The sequence below is a fragment of the Mustelus asterias genome, chromosome 20, assembly GCF_964213995.1.
Source record: "Mustelus asterias chromosome 20, sMusAst1.hap1.1, whole genome shotgun sequence".
NCBI lineage: Eukaryota > Metazoa > Chordata > Chondrichthyes > Carcharhiniformes > Triakidae > Mustelus > Mustelus asterias.
In genome coordinates this window covers 6,686,279-6,706,989 of record NC_135820.1, presented here as the reverse complement: position 1 = coordinate 6,706,989, position 20,711 = coordinate 6,686,279, and the positions used below count along the sequence as shown (strand labels likewise).

The following is a 20,711-nucleotide window of genomic DNA, read 5'->3' as shown; positions in this document are numbered from 1 at the left end:
CACAGAGACAAATGCTTAAGACAGCTCCTCTAATTACCTCGCCCCACCCTCTATCCTACATTCGCACCTCCGGATGGGTCTTTACCCTCTGTCCTCTCAGTCTCTGGACTTACCGCCAGCACCTCGGTTTCGGTGATGTTCCAGAAGGTCTTCCAAAAATGCACGTCCAGGTTTTGGGTGAGCCGCTCGAATTCGGCGCCGCGGAGTTCGGGATCGATGGCGTACTTGCCGCTGGTGAAGAAGGAGGTGGCAGCAACGCCTGTGAGGAAATCAATCCAACAGTTTAGGGAGCAGGGTGGATAATGTCCAGGGATGGCAGGAAGAGAGCCGCCCGGTATCCCAGCCATCAGGAAGCATTCCTAGTTTTATATACCCACCTTAGGGTGAACAGAAGTACTTTATAACCTTTTTGTTTTGAAGTGTGGTCACTGCTGTAATGTAGTAAACACAGCAGTCAGGTGTGCACAGCAAGAGCACACAAACAGCAGCTTTTGAGATGTTTTGTTTTGCAAAAATTAGCCAGAACACCAGGTATAATTCCCCTGTGCTTCCTCCAACAGTCAGAAGTCTCACAATACTAGGTTCAAGCCCAACAGGTTTATTTGGTATCACGAGCTTTCGGAGCACTGCCCCTTCATCAGGTGAGTGGATAGGTAGGTTTCACAAACACGGCATATATAGACAAAGACACAATTGCAAGATAATGGTTGGAATGCGAGTCTTTACAGGTAATCAAGTCTTTACAGGTACTGACAGTGTGAGTAGAGAGAAGGATAATCACAGGTTAATGAGGTGTGAATTGTCTCAAGCCTGGACAGTTGTTAGGATTTTGCAAGCCCAGGCCAAATGGTGGAGGTTACATATAGTGTGACATGAACCCAATCTCCACATCATGTCCTCCAACAGTGGCCTGGACATCTTTCATCCTTACCCGAGGGGGCTGATAGGGCTGTGGATGAACCTCTCACCCACAAGACAGTATTTATGACAGTACAGCACTCCCTCGGTACTGTGGGTGCTGGCTTGGATTATGGGCTCCACCAACGAACCACACTGCTGTGGGTCTGGAGTCAGGTGATAGGCCAAACCGTTTAAGATGGCAGATTTCCTTCCATGAAGGTCATTAGTGAACCAGATGCATTCTTTTTATTAAAACAATAATCCATGGTAGCTGTCATGGTCACCTTTACTGAGACTAGCTTCATCATTTCAGATTTTATTAACTGAGTTTAATTCCACTAGCTGCCATGGTGCGATTTGAACCCGTGTCCCCTGGAGCAACAGCCAGGGCCCTCTCGATTACTAGTCCAGTGATATTACCAGCGCTTCCTGCAATGTTAAGCTCTTGAGCACACATAAGGGAACAGGGCGTGCCGGATTTAGTGATGAATAACAGAATTTCTTAGATTGCAAATAGTAACTACAATTCAACTCGACTGATATTATGCTCAAGGGGGGAGTGAGGAAGACAGAGTCAGAAACCAAGGTTTTGTATGCAAGGCAAAGCTCGCGAGGAATGGGAAACAAAATGGACAGCAGTAAACTGGCCTGGACCATTAACGGGTAAACCCACTGGTGAAGAGTGGGAGGCATTTTAAGTTTCTGACACAATAACAAGTCAGGAGAATGATAAAGGGCTCACTTGTAAAGTTAAGCAAGCGAGGTTTTAGGTTTTTAACTTTAAAACTTTAAACTTTAAGGTTAAGCAAGGTGAATACGGAAGATATGAGTCAGCACCAAGCTACAAGAAAGGCTTCACACAAATACCAGAAAATATGCACATCCAGTGGATTGCAAGAGCAATAAGAAACAACATGAAAGCTGCAAAGAGGAAGTACACAAAATAAAAACTTACAAGGGTCATCAAAGCCAACAGTAAAGGTCTTTATCCATATCGTAGGCTTGTTAAATGAGAGTTCCATATCTTTTTATCATGTAGAGGAAGAGGGCATAATCCGTTGTTTCCCAAAAGTTTTAAAGTTTATTTATTATTGTCACAAGTAGGCTTACATTGACACTGCAATGAAGTTATGGTGAAAATCCCCGAGTCGCCACACTCCGGCGCCTGTTCGGGTACACTTAGGGAGAATTTAGCACGGCCAATGCACCTAACTGACCAGCACATCTTTTGGACTATGGGAGGAAACCAGAGCACCCGGAGGAAACTGACACAGACATGGGGAGAATGTGCAGACTCCACACAGACAGTGACCCAAGCCGGGAATCGAACCCGGTCCCTGGTGCTGTGAGGCAGCAGTGCTAACCACTGTGCCCCCCCGAAAAGGGTAATGGAAATCTGGAAGTGTCCCTTCCACAAGGATTTGAATGCTGGGTGGGGAGATGAAGTTGACAGAACATTGTTTGGTAAAGATATCAAGAGATATGGAGTGGAGGTGGTTACATGAAGTTGAGATACACACGGATCTAAGGGAAAGACAGAACAAGCTCAAGCAGTTGAATGCCAACTCACGGCACTTTGTTCAGATTAACAGCGTACACACATTCGCACAATGGATTTAAACACCAAGGTTCAAAGGCAATTTGTCATGTTAGTGTACCTTTGAGAATTATTTTTTAAATCATGTTCTCTGCAGCTATAAGTAGCTTTGGTTTTTATCATTGTTACCGGGCTGGCTGCTCGAAGTCCTTTTATTGCTATTTCAATGGTTTAAATGATTTTTAAAAATTTTTACTCTGGTCCTCCGATACGTTTTGGGATTTGTTTTATGACCCTGCATTGTTAGGAGGAAGACTGGTTGACAGGTCAGGTGACAGGAGCTCTTTTGTTTTCAGTTTTGAGCTACTGTTTTAGCTTAGAAGGGGGTGGACATCAGACTGAAAGCAGTGTTTCTGTCTCGTCCCGGCATTGGAAATTCTGCTGGCTAGCTGAAAGCAAGGCCTTTTGCCTTCCTGGAGTGGAAAATAAAAATCTGCTGTTGGTGGTTGGTTTGCCTAGAGTCTGTCTCTCTCTGGTCTTTTGGGAAGCTGTTCTGACTTCAAACTGATCTGTGTGTATATCAAGCGAGCTGCTAGAAGTTAGAAGGCTGGAAGTCAGAGTTTCAATTCTCCACTCAAAGGACTAAGTTCCAGCATCACGTGAGCATTCATATTTTCTGTGCTAAACCTGTGGCAAGGGTTTAGTATCGGGTAGTTTGTTTGATTGGAACAGTTTGTATACTGGTTATGGGTTATAGAACATAGAAAAAATACAGCACAAACAGGCCCTTCGGCCCACAAGTTGCGCCGGTCATGTCCCTACCTACCTAGGCTTATATATAGGCTTACCTATAACCCTCAATCCTATTAAGTCCCATGTACTCATCCAGAAGTCTCTTTAAAAGACCCTATCGAGTTTGCCTCCACCACCACTGACGGCAGCCGATTCCACTCACCCACCACCCTCTGAGTGAAAAACTTACCCCTGACATCTCCTCTGTACCTACTCCCCAGCACCTTAAACCTGTGTCCTCTCGTAGCAGCCATTTCAGCCTTGGGAAAAAGCTTCTGAGAATCCACCCGATCTATACCTCTCAACATCTTGTACACCTCTATCAGGTCACCTCTCATCCTTCGTCTCTCCAAGGAGAAAAGACCGAGCTCCCTCAGCCTATCCTCATAAAGCATGCCAACCAATCCAGGCAACATCCTTGTAAATCTTCTCTGCACCCTTTCACTAATTTCTACATCCCTCCTGTAATGAGGTGACCAGAACTGAGCACAGTACTCCAAGTGGGGTCTGATGAGGGTTTTATAAAGCTGCATCATTATCTCCCGACTCCTAAACTCAATCCCTCGATTGATGAAGGCCAGCACACCATACACCTTCTTAACCACCTCCTCTACCTGCGAGGCCGATTTAAGAGTCCTGTGGACCCGGACCCCAAGGTCCTTCTGATCCTCTACTCTGCTAAGAATCTTACCCTTGATATTATACTCCTTCATCCCACTTGACCTGCCAAAATGGACCACTACATATTTATCCAGGTTGAAGTCCATCTGCCACTTCTCCGCCCAGTCTTGCATCCTATCTATGTCACGCTGCAGCTTCTGACATCCCTCCAAACTATCCACAACACCACCAACCTTCGTGTCGTCGGTAAACTTACCAACCCATCCCTCCACTTCCTCATCCAGGTCATTTATGAAAATGACAAACAGCAAGGGTCCCAGAACAGATCCCTGGGGCACTCCACTGGTGACCGACCTCCATTCAGAAAAAGACCCATCTACCACTACTCTCTGCCTTCTGCAGGCAAGCCAGTTCTGAATCCACAAGGCAACAGCCCCTTGGATCCCATGCCCTCTCACTTTCTCGAGAAGTCTTGCATGGGGGACCTTATCAAACGCCTTGCTGAAGTCCATGTGAACCACATCTACCGCTTTTCCTTCGTCAATGTGTTTCGTCACATTTTCAAAGAACTCCACCAGGCTCGTAAGTCATGATTTGCCTTTGACAAAGCCGTGCTGACTACTTTTGAGCATACTAAACTTCTCTAAATGTTCATAAATCCTGTCCCTCAGGATCTTCTCCATCAACTTACTCACCGGTCGGTAATTTCCTGGGCTATCCCTATTCCCTTTCTTGAATATAGGAACCACATCCACAATCCTCCAATCCTCCGGAACTCTCCCGTCTCCATCGACGACGCAAAGATCATCGCCAGAAGCTCTGCAATCTCTTCCCTCGCCTCCCACACCTGTAACCTGGGGTACATCCCATCCGGTCCCGGCGACTTATCTATCTTGATGCTATCAAAATTTCTAACACATCCTCTTTCTTAATGTCCATATACTCAATCTTTTCAGTCCGCCTCAATCCTGTAGTACAACCACCCAGGTCTTTTTCCACCGTGAATCCGAGGTAAAATATTCATTAAGCACATACAATAAACAACTTATTGTATATAAGTTATACAATAGAATTTTTGTAATTGGTAAAAATTATTGCTTATTTTCTTTCTATACATGGTAACTGTATTCTTAAATAAACTTTATTTGATAAAAGCTCCCTATTGGGTCATTTGAATCATACCTGAAGTGAAGCATCTCATGCTTACTCTAGCCAAGCTCAAATTGCAAAACTATGATCCAGGCAGACTTCATAAAACACTCTGGAGTTTCTGACCTGAATTATAACAAATTTCAGTGACAGTCAATGAAGATGGACAGTGGCTAAAAGAGGGAATAGATGCTGTGTGTCAGTGAATGATGAAGGGATAGAGCCTGAGGAGGTTATTGAAGAGAAGGGTAGATGGAGGTACAGAGCACGGGAGGGTCAGAGGAGGTTGCAGAAAGGCAGCAAGACCACAAGGAAATTGATTGGCGAACCAAAAGATTCTAAATTCTTCCCATATTAAGGTATCGGCTCCCAGTGGCTGGAATCTTCCCGGTCTCAGAAGATGGGGCAAGGAGGAATGTGAGAGATGGAAGCGGTGGTCCACCAATCAGCATAATTAGTAACCCGTTCACGGTCTGATTGGGGCTAGGAGCCCACTGAGGGTTAAGCCCGATATGTTCCTGGAGATGGGAATGGAGTACAATGATTGGGAAGTCTTGCTAAAACTCTACAAGGCACTAGTTAGACCACAACTGGAATACTGTGAACAGTTTTGGTCCCCTTATCTAAGGAAATATATATTGGCATTGGAGTCAGTCCAGAGGGCTTTCACTAGGTTGATCCTGAACATGAAGGAATTTTCTCATGAGGAGAGGTTGAGTAGGTTGTACTCATTGGAGTTTAGAAGAATGAGAGGTGACCTTATTGAGACATACAGGATTCTCAGTGAGCTTGAGAGGGTAGATGCTGGGAGGTTGTTTTCCCCTGTGGGAGAATCTAGGACCAGAGGCATAATCTCAGAGTAAAGGGGTCAGACATTTAAGACTCAATGAGGAGGAATTTCTTCTTCTGGAGGGTACTGAATCTGTGGAATTCTTTACTGCAGAGGGCTGGAGAGGCTGGGTCATTTAAGTATTTTCAAGGCTGAGATAGAAATTTTTTTTAATCAGTAAAGGAATCAAGGGTTATGGGGATAAGGCAGGAAATTAGGATTATCACATCAGATCAGTCATGATCTCATTGAATGGTGGAGCAGAATCAATGGGCTGAATGGCTCACTTCTGCTCCTATATCTCATGGCCTGAGTGAGGAGTGGGGGGAAGTGGGGGTGGGGGGGAGGCGGGGGGGCCTCCCACATTCAACCTGCTATCAGCGCAGCTTTGGTCAGCGAGTTGAAGTCGCCACCCTTCGGCAGGAGCCAGTATCCCTACAGTAGATACTTCAGTACAGGGCACCTCAACATGCAGTCACCCTTGTAGTCTGCTCAGGCAAGGCGAGAGGCTCCAACTTGCAAGGCTGCGGGCTCTCAGACTGGCTTTGCAGTCTCGGAGACTCACGCACTACCCTCGATTGGACAGGAGGCCGGGAGTTGGCCTCTTATTTGGTTCCACCCAGGAAGATCTCCCTGACAGTGAGAGCAGGATCAGAACATAGAAAAGGTCCTGGCACACAAGGAATAGCAAGAGCGTTAACATCCTGCCCACTGCAAAAGGTTTTAATTTCTTTAGAGAGAAACAGAAAAGTACTCACCATACTGTGGTAAGCTACCAACTTCCACTAATGAAGGCATTAGGTTAAAATAGAGACAAAACATTTCAATGTTACTGAGCACTCACTGTCAAAGCTCCCTTTCCATTCTATTCATATACATTCTGTGAATTTTTGGCTGTGAGTGAGAAATGCTTTCCAGGACAGGTATAGCACTGGGTTAAATACAGAGTAAAGCTCCCTCTACACTGTCCCCATCAAACACTCCCAGGACAGGTACAGCACGGGGTTCGATACAGAGTAAAGCTCCCTCTACACTGTCCCCATCAAACACTCCCAGGACAGGTACAGCACGGGGTTAGATACAGAGTAAAGCTCCCTCTACACTGTCCCCCATCAAACACTGCCAGGACAGGTACAGCACGGATACAGATACAGAGTAAAGCTCCCTCTACACTGTCCCAATGAAACACTCCCAGGACAGATACAGCACGGGGTTAGATACCAAGTAAAGCTCTCTCGACACTGTTCCCATCAAACACTCCCAGGACAGGTACAGCACAGGGTTAGATATAGAGTGAAGCTCCCTCTACACTGTCCCAATGAAACACTCCCAGGACAGATACAGCACGGGGTTAGATACAGAGTGAAGCTCCCTCTACACTGTCCCAATGAAACACTCCCAGGACAGGTACAGCACGGGGTTAGGTACAGAGTAAAGCTCCCTCTACACTGTCCCCATCAAACACTCTCAGGACAGGTACAGCACGGGGTTAGGTACAGAGTAAAGCTCCCTCTACACTGTCCCCATCAAACACTCTCAGGACAGGTACAGCACGGGGTTAGGTACAGAGTAACGCTCCCTCTACACTATCCCCATCAAACACTCCCAGAACAGGTACAGCATGGGATAAGACACAAAGAGTTCTGGATAGTTCTGATGCCTGCTCTGAATTTCAGACCTGTGGGCTGGTAAACACAGCATGCAATTGAGTCCATGGACGTTCCTCTGCACAGTGGGGTTTGGGACATGCAGTGAGTTATCAAATGCAGGGATTTCATTGATTAATTTTGACAGGCTTTGGGCCAAATTGACAATTGGTTGAAGGAGTTGGTTAGTAAAGTAACAAGAACCCAAAAGAGCACTGGCAGGGACATGGTGATAGATACAAAACACTGTGCACGCGCAGCCACACCCACTTCTTACCGAAGCTGCTTTCGTGTCGTCTGTAGTTTTCCCCAAATGAGACCAGGCCGATTGAGATGGTTTGCAAGAAGGGGCGGATCGCAGGGGTAAACTGCAGGCAACAAATAAAAGGTCAGAGGTCACAATGAAACAGGAGGGAGGCAATCAAATTACCCCTTAACCTTCTAAACTCCAGGCATTGCAAGCTCTCTTTGTGTGTAACTTAACCCTTGGGACTCCAGGAAACGTACTGGTAAACTGTCAATCGTACTCTCACCTCTCAGCCAAACCTATGGAGAAGATGGCGAGTGGTAATGTCACTGGACTATTAACCCAGAGGCCCAGTCTATTGCTGCGAGGAACACGGGTTCAAATCCCATCACGGCAGCTGGTGGAATTTAAATTCAATTCATAAAATCTCGAATTATAAAACCAGTCTCAGTGATGGTGACCATGATAACTATCATCGATTGTCGTAAAAACCCACCTAGTTCGCTAATGTTCTCTTGGGAAGGAAATCTGCTGTCCTAACCCGGTCTGGCCTAAATGTGACTCCAGATGCACAGCAATGTGATTGACTCTTAGCTGCCCCTCTGAAATGGCCCCATGTATCCTCTAGTACTGTATTCCAGTGTTACACAGTGTCAGACCTGTCCCATCAGTACTGTATCCCAGTGTAATACAGTGGCAGACCTGTCCCCATCCATGCTGTAGCCCAGTGTTCGTGACAGACCTGTCCCCAGCCGTACTGTATCCCAGTGTTATACAGTGTCAGACCTGTCCCCAGCCATACTGTATTTTAGTGTAATACAGTGGCAGACCTGTCCCCATCCATGCTGTAGCCCAGTGTTAGTGATAGACCTGTCCCCACCAGTATTGTATCCCAGTGTTACACAGTGTCAGACCTGTCCCCAGCCATACTGTATCCCAGTGTAATACAGTGGCAGACCTGTCCCCATCCATGCTGTAGCCCAGTGTTAGTGACAGACCTGTCCCCAGCCGTACTGTATCCCAGCGTTTTACAGTGACAGACTAGTTCCACCTGTACTGTATGCCAGTGTTAGTGACTAGACCCACCCCCACCAGTACTGTACCCCAGTGACAGACCTGTTCCCACCAGTACTGTACCCCAGTGTTACAGTGACAGACCTGTCCCCACCAGTACTGTACCCCAGTGTCATACAGTGACAGACCTGTTCCCACCAGTACTGTACCCCAGTGTTATATAGGGACAGACCTGTTCCCACCAGTACTGTACCCCAGTGTTATACAGGGACAGAGCTCTCCCCACCAGTACTGTACCCCAGTGTTATACAGGGACAGAGCTCTCCCCACCAGTACTGTACCCCAGTGTTATACAGGGACAGAGCTCTCCCCACCAGTACTGTACCCCAGTGTTATACACTGACAGAGCAAACCCAAAGCAAGTTTGAAAAGACAGTCTAGAATTGGAGAGCTGGGTGATTGTTATGGCTCAGTACGGCACGGGGTGTGGATTTGGTCTGGCTTATGGTCTGGGTGGATGCTGTGAGCTCTGATCCTTGTACTCAATGGCACAGCAGACAGCCAGCATCAGGAGCTGCTGGATGCCTGCCCATAGCACAATAACAATGGCTTATTTCACAGGGGTTTACACTGATAGTAAGTCTATTATGAGAACAGCGGGGAGGCTGCAGCATCCATCTGTCCTCTGGGAGGGTGGTGAGCATGGGAGGAGAGATGAGGGGGGAGGGAAACCACAACAGAGCTGTTACTTAATCTGCGACTGACACTAAGTGTGGGTCTGCTATTGAGAGAAAAGCAGCAAACTCAGGGACAGGGACAGTGCATGTGCGTGTGTGTGTGTGGTGACAGTGTGTGTACTGTGAGGGCAGTGTGCCTGTATGTGAGTGAGTGAGTGCGTGCGTGCTGCCCTGGAGACAGCGCAGCTCCTGAGCAGAGATGGGGTAACCCTGGGAGCAGTAGGTGTATTGGTGGACGGGTTGTGTGGCTGTTTGTTAGCATTGCACAGAATTAAGTCTGGCAATCCTGCCGTCTGTGGTCAAACTATCTGCCCTCATCTTACAAATGAAGATCTCTCCCCCTCGCTCAACCTCTCTCTCCCCCCCAGCAATGGTCAGAGGGGAGGGGCGAAAACTGGAGCAGTGAAGAAGGAGGCTGCATCAGGAGCTGTGAGTGCACAAGCAGTCAGCTCATAGCAACATGCGGCACACACACTCTGCACACCCCTTAATGGACATTACCCTACACATGCTTAATGACTACCTTCTTGCTTCAAAAGCCTACCTGAGTGCTCACCTCAAGGAGAATGTGGATCAGGACAGCAAACCATAGCAGAATAATATAAACACTCCGCAAACACACACTGCACACACTGCACACACATGCACACACTCTACACACACACTCTCTGAGCTCTTAAGCCCCCTTATGTTTTTCAATCCTTTAATACGGTTTTGACCAGCGAGTCCCCTCTTTCTCCTGTTTCGTGACACAGTGCAGGGAGAACCAGAACACCATCTAAACGTATAGGGGTGGTGTCATTGAGCTGCCCCGTGCTTGTGGAAGCACTGGTGAGGAGTGGGAAGAGGGGGGAAATCCCCATGTCTCAGTCCCAGTCTTAGAGAAGAATCTGTGGAGAAATCCTTTGTGGACGGACGAGGGCAGCAGGTTCTCTCTGAGGTCTCAGGCGATATATTTCGGTATGAAAAATGAGGAGATGTTACAAATTTAAATGGGGTGGAAGGAGAGAGAGAGCTGGGAGTGCCCGTGCATTATCTGAAGGTGGCAGGACAGGTTAACGAAGCAATTAACAACACACACGGACATACTGGGCTTTCTAAATAGAAACATGGACCGGAATTTTACCGGCACGCCCACCCCAATTCCGGGGGCAGGCGTGGCTCGGAGAATGGCATTCTCCGTTGGCCTTAGGCAGGATCGTATGAAACTTTGGCGGACATACCGGTAAAATTCCGCCCATCGAGTACAGAAAGCCAAGAAGCTGTGTTGTATCTTTAATGAAACACTTGTACCACTCCAGCTGGTGTCCCATTGTGGGCCCCTCACTTTGAGAAGGGTGTGAGTGCTTTGGGGTCAGTGTGGAAGAGATTAACTGGGCAGGTTTCAGCGATGGAGTTCTTGACAGCCTTAGGGATGGGCTGGAGAAGCTGGGGTTGCTCTCCTTGGAGCAGAGTAGGCCAAGAGGGGACCAGACAGAGGTGCTTAACAGACTAAATGAAAAGACACTGCTCCTGAAGGCCGATGACCCAGAAATCACAGATTTAATGCGATCGGCACAAGGGCCAGAGGCGACGTGAGGAAAAGCCTTTGAACTCAGTGAGTGTTTCGGAGTCGGAATGCACTGTCTGATAGTGTGGGGGAGCATCAACAGCAGCCTTCAAAAAGAAAATTCAATAAATACTTAAAGCACAAAATAAAACCACAGCGATGAAGGGAAAGAGAGGGTGGGGAGTGGGACTAACTGGATTGGAGCAGAGAAGATTGACGGGGGGGGGAACTGATCGAGGTGTACAAGATTATGAGAGACATGGACAGAGTGGATAGGGAACGGCTGTTCCCTGAGTTGAAAGGTCAGTCATGAGGGGACATAGGTTCAAGGTGAGGGGCAGGAGGTTTAGGGGGGGATGTGAGGAAAACCTTTTTTACCCAGAGGGTGGTGACGGTCTGGAATGCGCTGCCTGGGAGGGTGGTGGAGGCGGGTTGCCTCACATCCTTTAAAAAGTACCTGGATGAACACTTAGCACTTCATAACATTCAAGGCTGTGGGCCAAGTGCTGGCAAATGGGATTAGGTGGAAGGTCGGGTGTTTCTAATGTGTGAGTGCAGAAGCCTGGGCCGAATGGCCTCCTTCTGTGGCTTGGACTGTTCTGCGATTCCATGATTCAGATGCCAAGTACTGAGATATAGCAGAGAACCCAGTCTGCTCCACCTCCCGCACCGGGGTGAGAGCAAAGCTCCACGAGATTTACAAAGTGTAAGAGGGAGGGAGGCCATTCGATCCATGCTGGCCTGTTTGAAAGAGCTGCTGTGTTGAGCGTCACACCCCTCAGTTTCAGTCCAGGACCCTGCGAGACTCCCTTTGATATCGATGGAATCAGCTACCACCACCTTTTCAGGGTTGGTGTTCCAGATCCCAGCAACCCTTCGAGTGAAAAACTATCTGGATTGTATTTGAAACCAATGATTTTAAGTCTCTTTCCGAACCCACTACCCAGAGGGGATTAGGGTTTCTCCCTCGATGCTATCAGAACCTCTTTTCTGCCACTTCTTAATGTTCTTTGTCCCAAGGGGAACAAGTCTGAACTTTTTCAGCCACTCTTCAGAACTGAAGTCCCTCACCCCTGGTAATGTCCTGGCAAAACCCCTCAGGAACCCTTTACCAAGGTCTTTACATCTTTCCTCAAGTGCAGAGGCCACAGTTCTGCAGCTGAAGCCCCACCAGTGATTTGTGAAGTTTGAGCAGGGCACCCTCTTCAGACCTGACTTTGGGAAAGGGCTTTGCTGGGAGGACCAACTCACAGTAGTAGCTGTCGTCCACCTCAGTCAGTGGTCCAAGCCAAAGGATTCCCCCCCCCCCCCCCCCCCCGCTGCCCACAGAGGCACCACCAACCCTGTTCACGTACACTGGCAAATCCCACGGACAATACTCCCCATGACCTCGCCCACTCCCCATCTCTGTGACCTCCTGCAGCCTCACGAGGAACCAACTCGAAATGTCGCCAAGCGCATCGCAGTAATGAGTGTTCACGAAAAACAAAATGGACACTGGACCACGTGAGCACTTCTGACCAACGTTTGGTCAAAGGAGAAGGTGTTAAGGAGATGGCAGAGAGGGTTCAGGATGGCAGTTCCAGAACTTGGGGCCCAGGCAGCCCAAGGCACTGCTGCCTTTGCTGGGCAGCATCTCATCAACACTCCTGAGAACTGCTTTAAGGTGCAGGAATCTAAGAGAGCTGGAGGGGGTTACAGAGATAGGGAGGGTTGTAGGGGCTACAGAGATAGGGAGGGCTGTAGGGGCTGGAGGAGATTGCAGAGATAGGAAGGGTTGTAGGAGGTTGCATAGATAGGGACGGTTGTAGGGGTTCTAGGAGGTTACAGAGATAGGAAGGGTTGTAGGGGCTGGAGGATGTTATAGAGATAGGGAGGGTTGTAGGGGCTGGAGGAGGTTACAGATACGGAGGGTTGTAAGGGCTGGAGGAGGTTACAGATAGGAAGGGTTGTATGGGCTGGAGGGGGTTATATGGATAAGTGGTGGTGGTAGGGGCTGGAGGAGGTTACAGAGATAGGGAAGGTTGCAGGGGCTGTAGGGGGTTACGGAGATAGGGAAGGTTTTATGGGGCTGGAGGTTACAGAGATAGGGAGGGTCGTAGGAGGTTACAGAGATAGGGAGGGTCGTAGGAGGTTGCAGAGATAGGGAGATTTGTAGGGGCTGTATGAGTTTACAGAGATAGGGAGGGCTGTAGGAGGTTGCAGAGATAGGGAGCTTTTTAGGGGCTGGAGGAGGTTACAGAGATAGGGAGGATTGTAGGGGCTGGAGCAGGTTACAGAGATAGAGATGGTTGTCGGGCTGGAAGAGGTTACAGAGATAGGGAGGGTTGTCGGGGCTGGAGGGAGTTACAGAGATAGGGAGGGTTGTCGGGGCTGAGGGAGGTTGCAGAGATAGGAAGGGTTGTAGGAGGTTGCATAGATAGGGACGGTTGTAGGAGTTCTAGGAGGTTACAGAGATAGGAAGGGTTGTAGGGGCTGGAGATGGTTACAGGGATAGGGAGGGCAATACAGGCTGGAGGAGGCTACAGAGTAAAGGAGGGTAGGGGCTGGAGAAGGTAACAGAGATAGGGAGGGTTGTAAGGGCTGGAGGAGGTTACAGATAGGGAGGGTTGTAGGGGCTGGAGTGGGTTACAGAGATGGGATGGGGAAGAGGCCATGGATGTGTGTTTCAGATGAGGGTAGACTATACTGACCTGGAAGCCCAGGCAGCGCCCATAGAAGCAGCCCTTGTGCATGGAATTGGACTCATGCAGGAAGTCCTCGGAGAGACCCTTCTCCTCACCGAAGAACAGGTCGCCGTGCTTGTTGGCAGTCAGGAGCTTCTGGGCGAAGTAAACGAGGGCACGGAGCTGGCAGAGTGCCGAGCAGTAAGCCTCCACCTCCATGCAGTTGTGATTGGTCCTGAAGAAGATGCTGCGGCGGTTGGTGCTGATGTATCGGGACTTGTGGATGATGTGCAGGATGCAGGAGCGCACCACCTTAATCAGGCTGCGGTAGCCATTGGCTGGGGTCCTCTCATCAAAATCGAAGATGGGGAAGATCGTGGTGAAGCTCTGCACGACCGGCTGCAGCCCACGGCCGTGCTCCTGGATCTGGGCAAAGGCCGTGACAAACCGCCGTCCCATCTCCGACGGGTTCTGCTGGAAGAAACGGATGTTGTCTTCGGCTACGGAATGCAGGAGGAGGAACATGGTTCGCACATCCATAGACGAGGAGGACACAGCGGAGGCTGAAGAGGAAAAGAAAGAGCAGGATCATTTTCACTGTCCCAGTGTCCAAACATCCCTCCCTCCAGCATCAAACGTATCTCCCTTAATAACCAGGAGGTCATTCAGTCTCCTTAAGTCTATTCCACAGGAACAGGAGACCATTCAGCCCCATTGAGCCTGTCCCACAGGAACAGAAGGCCATTCAGCCCTTCAAGCCTGTGCCACAGGAACAGGAGGCCTTTAGCCACTCGAGGCACTCTGCCAGCCAATCTGGAAATAGCTGATCTGCATCTTAACTCCATTTACCCATGTTGGATAAATCTCCCTCAATACCAACCCAACATTCTGAAAATTTTCAATGGAACCTTCCAGCCTCTAGAGCATCTGTGGGTGGGCTGGTGGGGAGAGGGGGAGGTGGATTTTCAGATCCATAGGAACAATATCACCCACAACCTCTGCTCCAAGTCCCAAGCCTCATGATTTGGACATACAAAGAAAGCTATGCATTTATACAGTGCCAACCATGACTGCAGGACATCCCAGAGGGATGTACAGCCATTCATTGATAGTTACTGTTGCCACATAGCAAATATATCAATCCCTTTCTCCTGGTTGCTGGGTCAAAATATTGAAACAAAACTGTGGCAGCAGTTCTTCAAGAAGGTGGCTCACCATCACCTTCTTAAGGGCAATTGGGAGAAGCAACAACTTACCCACAATCGGAGAGGAACTATAAAACTCCATGGATGAAAGAAGAGACAGACATGGGTGAAGGTGGCACGGTGGCACAGTGGTTAGCACTGATGCCTCACAGAGCCAGGACCCGGGTTCGATTCCGGCCTTGGGTCACTGTCTGTGCGGAGTAATCACATTCTCCCCCCGTGTCTGCGTGGGCTTCCTCCGGGTGCACTGGTTTCCTCCCACAGTCCAAAGATGTGCGGGTTAGGCGGATTGGCCATGCTAAATTGCCCCTCACTGTCCCAAGATGTGTAAGTTTGGTGGGTTGGCCATGCTAAATTGCCCCTTACTGTCCCAAGATGTGTAGGTTAGGTGGATTGGCCATGGTAAATGCGCAGGGTTACAGGGATAGGGCAGAGGTGGGGACTGGGTAAAATGCTCTTTCGAAGAGTGGGTGCAGGACTGATGGACCAAATGGCCTCCTTCTGCACTGGAGGGATTCCATGAGGACAAGTGAAAGGATACTGAGGGAGTGCTGCACTGCAGTCTTTAAGATGAGATATTCACAAGGGCCTCTTGGCCCTATTTTAAGAAGAGTAGGGAAGGTTTCCCCTTGTGTCCTAGGGGCCAAGATCTATCCCTCGACAAACATCACCAAAACAGATTATCAGATCATAATCACCTTGCTGTTTGTGGGAGCTGGCTGTGCGTTCCCTACATTACAATGGCGACTACACTTTACACAGTAAGAAGTCTAACACCATCAGGTTAAAGTCCAACAGGTTTATTTGGTAGCAAATGCCACTAGCTTTCGGAGCGTGCTGCTCCTTCGTCAGGTGGAGTAGGAGAAGCACATCTCCCACTCCACCTGATGAAGGAGCAGCACGCTCTGAAAGCTAGTGGCATTTGCTACCAAATAAACCTGTTGGACTTTAACCTGGTGTTGTTAGACTTCTTACTGTGTTCACCCCAGTCCAACGCCGGCATCTCCACATCATGGCTACACTTTAAGCAGTATTTCACTGGAACACTTTGGAAAAGTGGGACTCATTCTTCCATGAGAGTCTCAAAGAACAAAGAAAAGTACAGCACAGGAACAGGCCCTTCGGCCCTCCAAGCGCATGCCGATCATGATGCCCTAACTAAACTAAAAAAAAACCTTCTGCCCTTACTCGGTCCATATCCCTCTAATCCTTTCCTGTTGATGTACCCATTCAGATGCCTCTTAAATGTTGCTAATGTGCCTGCTTCCACCACCTCCTCTGGCAGCGCGTTCCAGGCACCCACCACTCTCTGCGTGAAAAACTTCCCCCGCACATCTCTCTTAAACTTCCATCCCTTTCACCTTGAACCTGTGCCTCCTTGAAATTGACACTTCCAGATGGAAAAAGCCTCTGACTATCCATAGGCGTCCTTAGTACTCGGAGCTGCAGATAATCCGAGGCTTGGTTCCCAGTGTGGCAATGTCTCAATTTTGAAATTCTCATTGTTGTGCCCGAATCATGATCTCTCCAACGGCCCCCACACCCCCACACTCCAAATGAACTTTCTGACCTTTCCCAACTCAAATCCTCCTGAGGTCACTGTGCTTCTGTTTTTCCGGTCCCTCACGCATCCTCGATTTTCATCGCTCCAACATCGGCAACCGTGCCTTCAGCTGCCTGGCCCCAAGTTCCGGAACTCCCTCCGTTAGACCTCTCCACCTCTTTCCATCTCTCTCCCTCTCGCTCCTCTTTTAAAAAGCTCCTTAAAATCTACCTCTCGGACCAAGCTCTCTGCCAAGTCCCTGAATAGCTCCCTCAGTGCGACTCGGTGCTAAGTTCTGTCTGATACCCTGGTAAAGGAGCTTTGGGTAAGATTACAGGAGTAATCTGAATAGCTAAGCAAGAGTCACATGGTCAAATCTTGCCTTGGCTCCCCCGAGGCAATTGGAATTCAGTTAATTAACTGAATCAAGGATGAAAGAGCTAGTCTCGCCAATGGCGGCTAAGAAATTATCAGATGGGTTGTAAAACACCCATCGAGTTCACTAATGCCCTTTAGTGAAGGGGAATCTTCCGCCCTTACTGGTCTGGCCTACACTTGACTCCAGACCCTCAGCAATGTGGCTGGCTCTTCTGTGCACCCCCCACCCGAAAGGGCTCAGAAAGCCACTCAATGTTGTACTTGCAACCAGGTCAAGGCAGTGGCTCACTACCACTTTCTCAAGGACAATCAGCGATAGGCAAGGAGTGTTGGCCTTGCCGATAACATCTGCAGCAGGATTGAATTAGTGCTGTGCCCGTTGTTGATGTTACATATCCAGAAGCAGAAACCACAGCTCTCATGGCTCACCCAGCACATTTCATATTAGGTCACACAACAGACGTCATAAATAAGACCAGACTGACACGACGGTGATAGCTCAGAGTTGACTTATTTCAACACTTCTAAACCAGAGCTAACTTAGAACAACGGGCAGCAGCGTACACAACACACGAGGCTGTGAAGAGAGAAACAGATCCGGACGTGCACGACTGTTCCCTCCTCTTCACTGTTGACATTGGAAACAGTCCAATCCAGGTAAAGGCTGGATGGGGGTTGGAAGAGTTGCAGATTGTTTGACAGGTAGCAGAGCGAGGCCTGCAACAGAGCAGCATTCTTCGTGCACAGCTCCTGCCAGCGGTACACCCAGCGGCAAGTGCCAATGGAGGGTGGGGCCGCTGAGTCTGCTGTCTGTGTGGGCACACTCACCATTACCCGACAGAGGGTCTGCCGTCACCCTGTCACCCGACAGCGAACCTGTACTCATCCTGTTACCCGACTAGAGGGCCTGTCCTCACCCTGTTACCCGACAGAAGGCCTGTCCTCACCCTGTTACCCGACAGAGGGCCTGTACTCATCCTGTTACCCGACAGAGGGCCTGTACTCATCCTGTTACCTGACAGCGGCCTGTCCTCACCCAGTTACCCGACAGCGAGCCTCTCCTCACCCTGTTACTCGACAGAGAGCCTGTCCTCACCCTGCTACCCGATAGAGGGCCTATACTCATCCTGTTATCCGACAGAGGGCCTGTCCTCACCCTGTTACCCGACAGAGGGCCTGTACTCATCCTGTTACCCGACAGACAGCCTGTCCTCACCCTGTTACCTGACAGCCTGTACACATCCTGTTACCTGACAGCGAGCCTGTCCTCACCCTGTTACCCGACAGAGAGCCTGTCCTCACCCTGTCACCCGATAGAGGGCCTATACTCACCCTGTTACCCGACAGAGGGCCTGTCCTCACCCTGTTACCTGACAGCCTGTACACATCCTGTTACCTGACAGCGAGCCTGTCCTCACCCTGTTACCCGACAGAGAGCCTGTCCTCACCCTGTCACCCGATAGAGGGCCTATACTCACCCTGTTACCCGACAGAGGGCCTGTCCTCACCCTGTTACCTGACAGCAAGCCTGTCCTCACCCTGTTACCTGACAGAGGGCCTGTCCTCACCCTGTTACCTGACAGCCTGTACACATCCTGTTACCTGACAGCGAGCCTGTCCTCACCCTATTACCCGACAGAGAGCCTGTCCTCACCCTATTACCCGACAGAGAGCCTGTCCTCACCCTGTCACCCGATAGAGGGCCTATACTCACCCTGTTACCCGACAGCGAGCCTGTCCTCACCCTGCTACCTGACAGCAAGCCTGTACTCACCATTACCCGACAGAGGGCTGTCTTCACCCTGTTACCTGACAGCAAGCCTGTACTCACCCTGTTACCTGACAGCAAGCCTGTACTCACCATTACCCGACAGAGGGCTGTCCTCACCCTGTTACCTGACAGCGAGCCTGTCCTCACCCTGTTACCCGACAGAGGGCTGTCCTCACCCTGTTACCCGACAGCGAGCCTGTCCTCACCCTGTTACCTGACAGCAAGCCTGTGCTCACCATTACCCGACAGAGGGCTGTCCTCACCCTGCAGGGCTGAATTTCACATCTTTTCTGTGCTGCTGTTCTCAATCTCACGACTTCCTCGCATGATTCACTGCTAAAATATTACTCATTAAGAGTCATTACCATTAAACAGGCATTGATGGCAACCAACTACAAGGGAAATGATTTAAGACAGTACCAGCCAATGCACAGAGAAGCAGAGAGAAAGATAATTACCTAATGCCCATAGAGAATAGAGGGAGCATTATATAAACAGAGTGTCAGTACAGAGAAAGAGAGCGAGTATGTGTCGGGGAGGGGGGGTAGAGAAAGAGGGGGGGGAGAGAAAGAGAGGGGGGAGAGAAAGAGAGGGGGGAGCGAAAGAGAGCGTGAACATCATACAAAGTACACATAGAGCATGTGAGCGGGAGAGGGGGAGTGAAAGAGAAAGCAAGCATTATATAAAATACACAGACAGTGTGTGAGGGAGAGAGAGAAAGAGAGTGTGAGTGTAATATAAAGTACACAGAGAGTGTGTGGGGGGGGAAGAGAAAGAGAGAGCAAGCATCATATAAAATACACAGAGATAGTGTGTTTGGGAGAGGGAGAGAGCGAGAGAGAGGGAGCGAGCATTATATAAAGTACACAGAGTGTATGTGACGGAACGAGAGAGTAAGCATTATTTAAAGTACACACAGAGTGACGGGGAGAGAGAGAAAGAGAGAGTGAGAGAGAGAGCGAGCTTATATAAAGTACACAGAGAATGTGAGAGGGGGAGGAGAGAGGGAGGAGAATTATATAAAATATTCAGGAGGGTGAATATCACCGAATGTGTTCACAGATGGTGAGTGCATTGCTGAATGTTTGCAGGTGAAGCGTTCACAGCACAAAGTGCTAACCTACCGATTTCCTATGCAGCAGCGAGCCCTTCTTGTTAACTGCAGTTGGATATATCCTGGTTCTGTTTTACCACTAACAGCAATCTACCCATCTCTTAAGGGGATCCAGATCTTAAAAGTATTCTTTAAATAATTACATGGATAACTTATCTCGTGTAGTTTCAACTTGTGGAATGTAAGAATTCGATAAGAGTGGAGAATACAGAACCAGGCCATTTGGCCCAACTGGTCTATTCTGGTCTTTCATCTCCCGCCCCATCACCTTATCCTTCCATTCCTTTCTCCCTCATGTTTATCCAGCTCCCCGTAAATGTGTACTATTCACCTCAGCCAGTCGCTGTCATAGTGAGTTCTACATTCTCTCCACTCTCTGGGTGTGGAGAATGTAGAACTCTCTTGAACACCCTACTGGATGTCTTAGTGACTATCTTATATTGATGGCCCTAGTTCTGGCCTCCCCCACAAGCAGAATTTTTTTTACTGCAAGCAGCCCATCGAAGGGGGTGGCACTGCCGCCTCACAGCGCCAGAAACCTGGGTTCGATTTCCAGCTTGGGTCACTGTCTGTGCGGAGTTTGCACATTCTCCTTGTGTCTGCACAGGTTTCCTCCGGGTGCTCCTGTTTCCTCCCACATTCCAAAAATGTGCTGGTTAGGTTGATTGGCCATGATAAATTGTTCCTTAGTGTCAGGGGGATTAGTAGGGTAAATATGTGGGGTTATGGGAATAGGGCCTGGGTGGGATTTTTGTTGGTGCAGGCTCGATGGGCCGAATGGCCTCTTTCTGCTCTGTAAGGATTCCACGAACCCCCATCGCAATTGAAAATAAGACCTCCACATGATCACCCCTCATCCTTCTCTTGTCCCAGCCTGTGCAGTTTTCGGACTATGTCTAACCTCTCAATTCTGGTTTTATCCTTGTGAATCCTGTCTCCATTTCTCCAAAATGCCCCTTTTTGCAAGGAGAGCTGAACTGAGCAAAGTACTCTGTAGCCCTGACTAAGGTTTG

At 49.1% G+C, this 20,711-nt stretch overlaps 1 protein-coding gene across 1 annotated transcript in view; it reads right to left on the bottom strand.

Moving 5' to 3' along the window:
* Nucleotides 1-20,711, bottom strand: part of lipeb (lipase, hormone-sensitive b) — a 51,200-nt gene that overhangs the window by 16,949 nt on the left and 13,540 nt on the right. The window contains exons 2-4 of the mRNA XM_078237058.1: nucleotides 13,715-14,250; nucleotides 7,752-7,842; nucleotides 114-259 (exon numbers count right to left, since the gene is read on the bottom strand). Coding sequence (XP_078093184.1) covers nucleotides 114-259; nucleotides 7,752-7,842; nucleotides 13,715-14,250 — 773 coding nt within the window. The remainder of the gene's footprint in view (nucleotides 1-113; nucleotides 260-7,751; nucleotides 7,843-13,714; nucleotides 14,251-20,711) is intronic.